The following is a 7,290-nucleotide window of genomic DNA, read 5'->3' as shown; positions in this document are numbered from 1 at the left end:
TTAGAAATAGCATATTTATGAAGAAAGCAATCCAAATAGGGTTTTGTTTCACATTTTAGTTCCTGAGTTGCAGCTTCAGGAAAGCAACGCACTGCAACGGCCCATTCTTTAGAATGGATAGAATTGAAAGCAACAGCTTTCCTTCATCAACAAACAAAATAAACAATAATAATCATATTTATAGTAATTGTATTAATAATAATAATAATCTGCATGCATTGTTACGGCTCTCAAATAAACTTGACGATTGCATTTCTTCGTTTGTTTTCGACTCCTCATACGGGCGGTTCTCTTTTCTCTTTGCTTCTGCCTGTGAAACGATATGATTGCTTTCTTCTCCCTTAGATAGAGCACAGTTGAGATGCAGAAGAGAAATATAATACATTTAAGCCCCAATCCTCCCCACCACACACACACGCGTGCATATTCATACACCACTGGTGTTGCTTTCTTTGAATTGTTCTATTTACGAGCAGCAGCAGCTGCATTCCCTGCAGCTACAAAAACAGATATTCATACACAACTTTCTCTAAGCTGCTAACTCTGAAGGGAAGTCTTCTGATTATTATTTCATGAAGATGTACGTACAACGAGAAAAGGAATAATCAGAATAAAAGGAGAACGCCGAGACTGCTGCCCCTCTACTGCAGGAAAGCACTCCTGAACACCAGCAGGTACTGCGCGCAACTCTGGAGCGTAGAAGCAGCGGAATCTTCTCATGTAAATATATTTATTTTTGCTTTTAGAGTTAATTTCATCTTTCTGCAAAAGAAATGATAATAATAGGTGGAGATTTCGCGTTCAGTGTTAGTTTAGGCGTTGAAAAGGTCCACCGGTCAATCGGTCTTGCATTGGATCGAGACAAAGCATGCGGGCTAGAAGAGTAACAATAGCAGAAATAATAGATAAATGTAATAATGTACTTACATTTAATGCTTTAATTCCCCTTTTTTGATGTTGAAGTCGCTGAAACCTCTTTTTTTCTCCCTTGCTTCGCGATGATGATGCGGCTGCTGCGGCAGCAGCCCATGGCTGCCACTAGGAGATGAGGCTTCCCTCCTTCTCGTTGTGTTTCCTGTTTTTCTCCGACGATTTCACTGCGCTTTAATGCTTTTAATTCCATTTTAGTACCATAAAGTATACATTCATCCTTGAGTTTCCCTGAAAACTCCGCGAGATCGGTCTTGCAGACGAGCGGCTCGGCTCGCGGCGTGCCGCGCACAGATTTTCTGCTGCTTTTTCATCTTAAGTGCTTTTCAGAATTCAGGTTTCAATTCAAAAGTGTTTCAGCAACTTGAGCTTAGCTTTGGCGCTCATTATTCAGGTGTCTAGACACGTCAGCACCCGCGGCGTTCAGTTCTTGAATCTCACCAATTCATTATTTAGCAGAGATCCAACGACACGCATAAATTGCTGCTGTTGTGGGGGCCAAGCACAAAATCATTGCTTATTAGTCAATATATATTTATTCTTTTGTTTATTTTGCCCTTCTTGACCTTTTTCACGTCCCTTCTCCCACTAGACATCTGAGTTCATCTTCCCTTCCAGCCGCTTTCACCTCCCTGGCCCACCTGCCATCTGTATTATATCTTTTCACTTCGTTTTTCGTTTTTTCTTTTGCATTTATTTCCACCATGCGTCCGCTGCGGAGTGCTGCCTTTCCTTGGGCGGCCCCTTTGCTGGGTTTTCTTTCGGTCTTCCTCTTAGCTACAGTTCAGGGAGTTGTTGTGAAGGACAAAAACCTTCACCGCACCAACTCAGAAGCAGCAGCAGCACCAGCAGCAGCAGCAGCAGATGTGCCCCCAACAGCAGCACTCGTTGCAACCCTCCAGGTATCCGGCAACTCCAACCCATTTCTGGAGCCGCCTCTCGCAGATTTCATGTCCCGGTTTGACATCCCCAAGAACCACGGTGAGCGGGATATCTTTTCTCCCTTTGTTTAGGGGGTTTTATTTTGTATGGAAGCAGTCATTGTGTTTGCTGCTGCTGGAAGATTTAGTACTTCGCCGTGTTGTGTCGGTGCTTCTCTGTACACCGTTGGAGTGGCCAACAAACCAACAAACAGCCATTAAGACAAATCAAACGAGAACACAAACACACTACTGTTGCAGCAGCATCCTCTACACTCCCAACGGTCTATGAATGGAGGGAGGCGGCACCCCGCAACAATATGGCACAACCTGTAGATCGTAGGGTTTAGAGCTAAGGGTTTAGGGTTCAGGGTTTAGGGTTTGGGTTTGCGCGTTAGGAAGCGGGATTTACGTGGATCTTGGTAGCGAGAAGGAAGTAGATGGACAGATGTACAGGGAGCCGAGTGGGCGGTGCCCTGTCTTTGGGAAGAACATTCAGCTGCATCAGCCCCCCAACAACCCTCACTATAAGAATGATTTTCTTGTAGATATTCCTTCAAAAGCGGAGTCTGATGCAGCAGGAAATCCCCTTCCTGGAGGATTTAATAACAGCTTCAAACTCCCTGATAAAACGCCGTACTCCCCTATGACTGCAGCCAAACTAAACAGCTTCTCACAGTGTGCGTAGACATTGCACATGCAGACATTTATTAAATTCTGTTCGGTATATTTCGCGGGGATATATACACTGCATAATATGTATGTATATATATAAAGTTGTATTTATGTATAGTGGGGAGTATACATACAAATATTCGTATATATATATTATATATATGTGTATTCAGACATGCATACACCCCATGGCCTATATATATATATATATATATATATATATATATATATGAGGTGTGGTTTTTGTTTCAACATGCAATGGGCAGCAGCAGCTTCGCACTTTGTTGTGTTAGTGGTTTGGCGTTTATCTTTTGTCGGGGTCTCCGTTTGTTCGTTTTTTTTCTTCTTTCCGTGTGTTCCTATTAGTGCATACATACACCTACAAATGCATGTAGATTATATATTAATATTTCATATATATATACATTGTATATGCATGCGCCTACAAATATATGTGCATTACATATGTTAATATTATTATAACATTATATATACTGATAAATAGATGAATATTTCTGTTTCTTTTTTTTGTCTTCAGTGAAGGCGAAGACTCCACTGGGTCGGTGTGCAGAGTTGAGTTATAAAACAACGGCTGGACGCAACTCTCTTTATCGTTATCCATTTGTTTACGATACTCAGAAAGAATTATGTTATTTCTTATTTATACCCATGCAGAGACTCATGGGAGAAAGATATTGTTCTTATGAAGGAAACCCTCCAGACTTAACTTGGTATTGCTTCCAACCTAAGAAGTCGCCGAGCCTCAGACCCCAACTCGTCTATGGATCCGCTTATGTTGGAGAAAACCCAGATGACTGGGAAACAAAATGCCGTGCGTATATATATATATATATATATAATATATATAGGCTGTTTCATGTATAGGCATTATATATATGTATTCATATACACGTATGTACGTAAATGAATAATGTAGAAAATGTATGTATTGTATGCGTGCCAGTATCATCCATCCTGTAGAAGCGTTGGCCTATTGATGTTACTTTGTCAAAGAGCTCTGTGCACCCACAGCTGCAGTTAGAGAGCAGTAGAAGACTGTTGTGATGTATGCATATCTGCATGCGTGCATGTTGTTTTGGGGTGTATTTGTTAGTTTGTCTACATGCATTATTATATATCTCATGGGTTGCACGAAGAGTATCTGATTTCTTGTTCTTATGTTGGGGCGTACGTACAGCAAACAAGGCAGTAGCAAACGCTGTATTCGGAGTGTGGGAGGGGGGAAGATGCCAAGAGCATAGACGGCGCAAGGGGGCGAAGAAGGAGAAAGTTAATTCTAAAGAAGACTGCTGGATTCTTGCATTTGAAAACCCTGGAGTCGCCAGCGATCATCCCGTCACTGACGACGAAAAAGTCGGAACTTTGGGATATTATTTCCCAACTGTTGAGGCCAATCAACCCAAGTCCGGTGAGCAGACGCAATGCTTATATATATATATATATATACATATACATATATATATATATATTGTATGTTGCGTGTACACCTCAGTTTTTTGCGGGGTGTATAGATATACAGACACGGGGACCTGTTTGGCTGTTGATGTGATTTTACTTAGGAATGTTTTGGTAGTCTCTAGGACAGTACACCTCAATGGAATGCGGTGTATGGCTGCGCCTACAGGGCGTATATATAGATACATTACATATATATATGTATGTATGTATTTATATATATGCATATTTGAATGTATACAGGAGGCGAGGGTGTGAACTATGGGAGTTATTATCCTTCATCGAAGGAGTGTTGGTTATCTGACGAAGTGCCGAATTGTTTGGTGCCAATGGACGGAGCCGTTGCATACACCGCATTAGGAGGTTTAGACGAAGAAGCTGCCCCGTGTACAGACAGCTTCCCTCCTACATCTACTCCCTGCGACCCTTCGACTTGCACAATTACTCTTACTTCTTGTGTTAATGGTGCTCTTGTCTCCAAAGAAGTAGCATGCCCAGCAGAAGAAAGCAACGTTTGTAAGTACACACAAATAATATACATGCATACATACATGCATACGATTAAAAAACCCTAAACCCTAAACCCTTAACACTACGCCCTTTATAATGAACAAGAGGTGAGATGTATATGTGTTTCATTTGAAGGCCTCTCTTTATCTTCTTCTCTTTCTTCTTCTTTCTTGTTGCAGGCGAGGGTAGTCGGTTTTCTGCGGTTATGATTGGCCTCGCAGCAGCGGGTGGAATTCTGCTGCTGCTGCTCGCTGGAGGAGGGTTTGCTCTCTATCGGTAAGTCTTTCTTTCTGCCGGTGTATAGGCAGATATACGTATATATATTATATATACTGTACAATATATCTATGCATATATGCATAGATATACTGTACAATATATATGCATATGTATGGCTAAACATAATTAAAAAATAAGTAATATATAAACATATATAGATTTATTTATCTATGTTATCTAAAGGCATGTAAGAATAAGTAAATAGGTAAATGCAAGTATATATGTATATATATGTATATCTAAATATATATATATATATATGTAAATATTGTTTGCTCCAGAAGCAGACGGGGGCCTGCACGGAAGGGCGAAGAGGCAACGCGTTCAGATTACGTACAGGAAGAAGCTGCAGCAAATAGAAAAAAGCAAAGACAATCAGATTTGGTGCAGCAAGCAGAGCCTTCATTCTGGGGTATGTACACCTCAAATAGATAGAAGAAGACAATCGAAACGATATTCATATATTTATTGCCTGTCTATGTACAAATTCATAAAGAAGCGGAGTCAGAAATGCAGGAATAAACATAATAATAAACAAAATATAATTAAGTAAAAGTGTTTATATATGTACATTCGTAAAAACTTATTCTTTTGTTCTGTTTCCTCTACCTCTCTCCGTTCTTTTTTTATTTTTTTGTATTTGTTTGGTTCGTTTTGTTTTGGGTTTTGTTGGTTGTTTAAAAGCCGCTGTTTGTTTGTTCCGGTCTTGATTGCTGTGCTCTATGTTTGCTTGCTTTTATTCCTTTGTTTTCTTTTTGTTTGTTTGTTTGTTTGTTTGTTTATTCTTTTTCGGGGTTTGTTTTGTATTATTTAAATGGATTTTGTTGTTTTCTTTTTTTGTTTGTCTTCGTTTTACTCTGTTTTTATTGTTTTATGTAGTTGTTTTCTTTTGTATGAATTTTATATTCTCATTTGCTTTACCTTTGTTTATTTTTTTGTTTTTCTTTGTGTATTTTCATTTAATTCGTCGTTGTTGTGGGGTTCGCGTTGGTTAATATTTGTTCTTTTCTTTGTTTTTTGTGTTTTTGTTTGTTCTTAGAGGAGGCAGAAGCAGACGAAAATGAGGGCGCGGAGAATACTCACGTGTTGGTTGATCAAGATTATTAAAAAGAAGAAGAGGAGAAAGAAGAAAAAGAACAAAAATAACGAAGAAAACAACAAATAAACAGACCCAACAAACACAGGGGCAGGGAGGTTCAGCAGACGTGTTGTTTGCTGTCGCTCTCTCTCGCTCTCTCTCTCTCTCTCTGTCTCTCTGTCTCTTTGTCTCTGTCTATTTCTGTATCTCTCTCTCTAACTCTACCTCCCTCTCTTTGCTTCTTGTACATGATTATTGCTTTTGCGTTTCTTCGCATCCTTTTCAACTCTTGCATGCATGCATGTACTCTGCGTGCATGCATGCATGCATGTATGCATGTATGCGTGCGTGCATGCACTTCACATGCATGCACTCTGTATGCATGTACTCTGCATGCATGTGCTCTGCATGCATGCATGCATGCATCCACTTTGCATGCAGTAGAAAAATGCCCTTTAATCGCTGCTCTTACGGGTTGTAAACCGGCTGGCATTTGTGAGGAAATTGAGTTTTCAGGTGTATGTACACCCCAGTGCTGTCATGCTTTTCTAAACCCTAAACCCTAATAAATAAACCCTAGCCTCTGTTGCTCAAGTATTTTGCCCCTTTCTTCTTCCGTTTGTCTCTCCGCTTGCTTTGTTGCTGCTACTGCTGCTGCATTTCTTCGCAGCAGCAGCGGCGTCCTTCCTCTTGGGGCTTTTTGTTCGTGTTTGCTGCTCCTGCGCATGCATGCAGCAGCAGCAGCAAACACACATGCAGGTTCCGTGCCGTAGGGGACTGGAGCTATGAAGACAATCTCTTCCAAACAGTAGCAGCAGCGGCAGCAGTAACAGCAGCAACAGCAGCAGTAGCATTAACAGCAGCAGCAGCAACAGCAGCAGCTGCTGCTGTGCACTGGGTTTGCAACAGCACCAGCGAAGAGATGCCCTCGTCACGAGATAAGGAAGAAGCGCCTTTTAGTGCTGTCTTGCTTGCTGCTTGCACGCAACAGATGCAGCAACAGCAACAGCAACAGCAACAGCAGCAACAGAAGCAGCAGCAGCAGCAGCAGCAGCTGCAGGAGCAGCTGCAGTACGAGCAGCAGCACGAGCAGCAGCACCATCTGCAGGTGCAGTCTGTTGCGAATTGGTTTTCCTTTTACTTCTTTCTTTACTTTGTTTCTGGGGCCCCCTGTGTTGGGAGACAACGCAGACGTTAGTTAGTGGAGTTTCAGAAGATTATTATTTTAATCATTTAAATATAACATTTAAATAGTGTTGATATGAGGATAGAAGTAAATTAATAAAAAAGTTAAGGCAGCCCTAAAGCAAGCAAATGGTGCCGTCGCCTATTAAGGTTTAGGAAGTCTATATATACATATATATATATATATATATATATATATATATTTACATATCTGCATATAAAGGGAGGAAGGAGGGG

General features: G+C 40.8%; 2 protein-coding genes across 2 annotated transcripts; both read left to right on the top strand.

The window, feature by feature from the left end:
- Positions 1-1,634: 1,634 nt before the first annotated feature.
- Positions 1,635-5,897, top strand: EAH_00027160 (apical membrane antigen 1, putative; the record flags this gene model as incomplete). The annotated part of the gene is made up of 7 exons (XM_013396429.1): positions 1,635-1,911; positions 2,249-2,530; positions 3,724-3,954; positions 4,245-4,517; positions 4,691-4,787; positions 5,072-5,202; positions 5,830-5,897. 7 exons carry the CDS (start codon positions 1,635-1,637, stop codon positions 5,895-5,897), a joined length of 1,359 nt encoding a protein of 452 aa, XP_013251883.1.
- Positions 5,898-6,790: 893 nt separating this feature from the next.
- On the top strand, positions 6,791-6,976 carry EAH_00027150 (hypothetical protein; the record flags this gene model as incomplete). The annotated part of the gene is made up of 1 exon (XM_013396428.1): positions 6,791-6,976. A coding segment is annotated over one exon (186 nt), but the record flags the coding sequence as incomplete, so codon positions are not given.
- Positions 6,977-7,290: the final 314 nt, after the last annotated feature.

This window comes from Eimeria acervulina, genomic scaffold (assembly GCF_000499425.1).
Source record: "Eimeria acervulina Houghton genomic scaffold, Eah_scaff232, whole genome shotgun sequence".
Classification (NCBI taxonomy): Eukaryota; Apicomplexa; class Conoidasida; order Eucoccidiorida; family Eimeriidae; genus Eimeria; species Eimeria acervulina.
The sequence above is the reverse complement of the archived record's forward strand: the minus strand, read 5'-3'. Positions and strand labels throughout refer to the sequence as shown.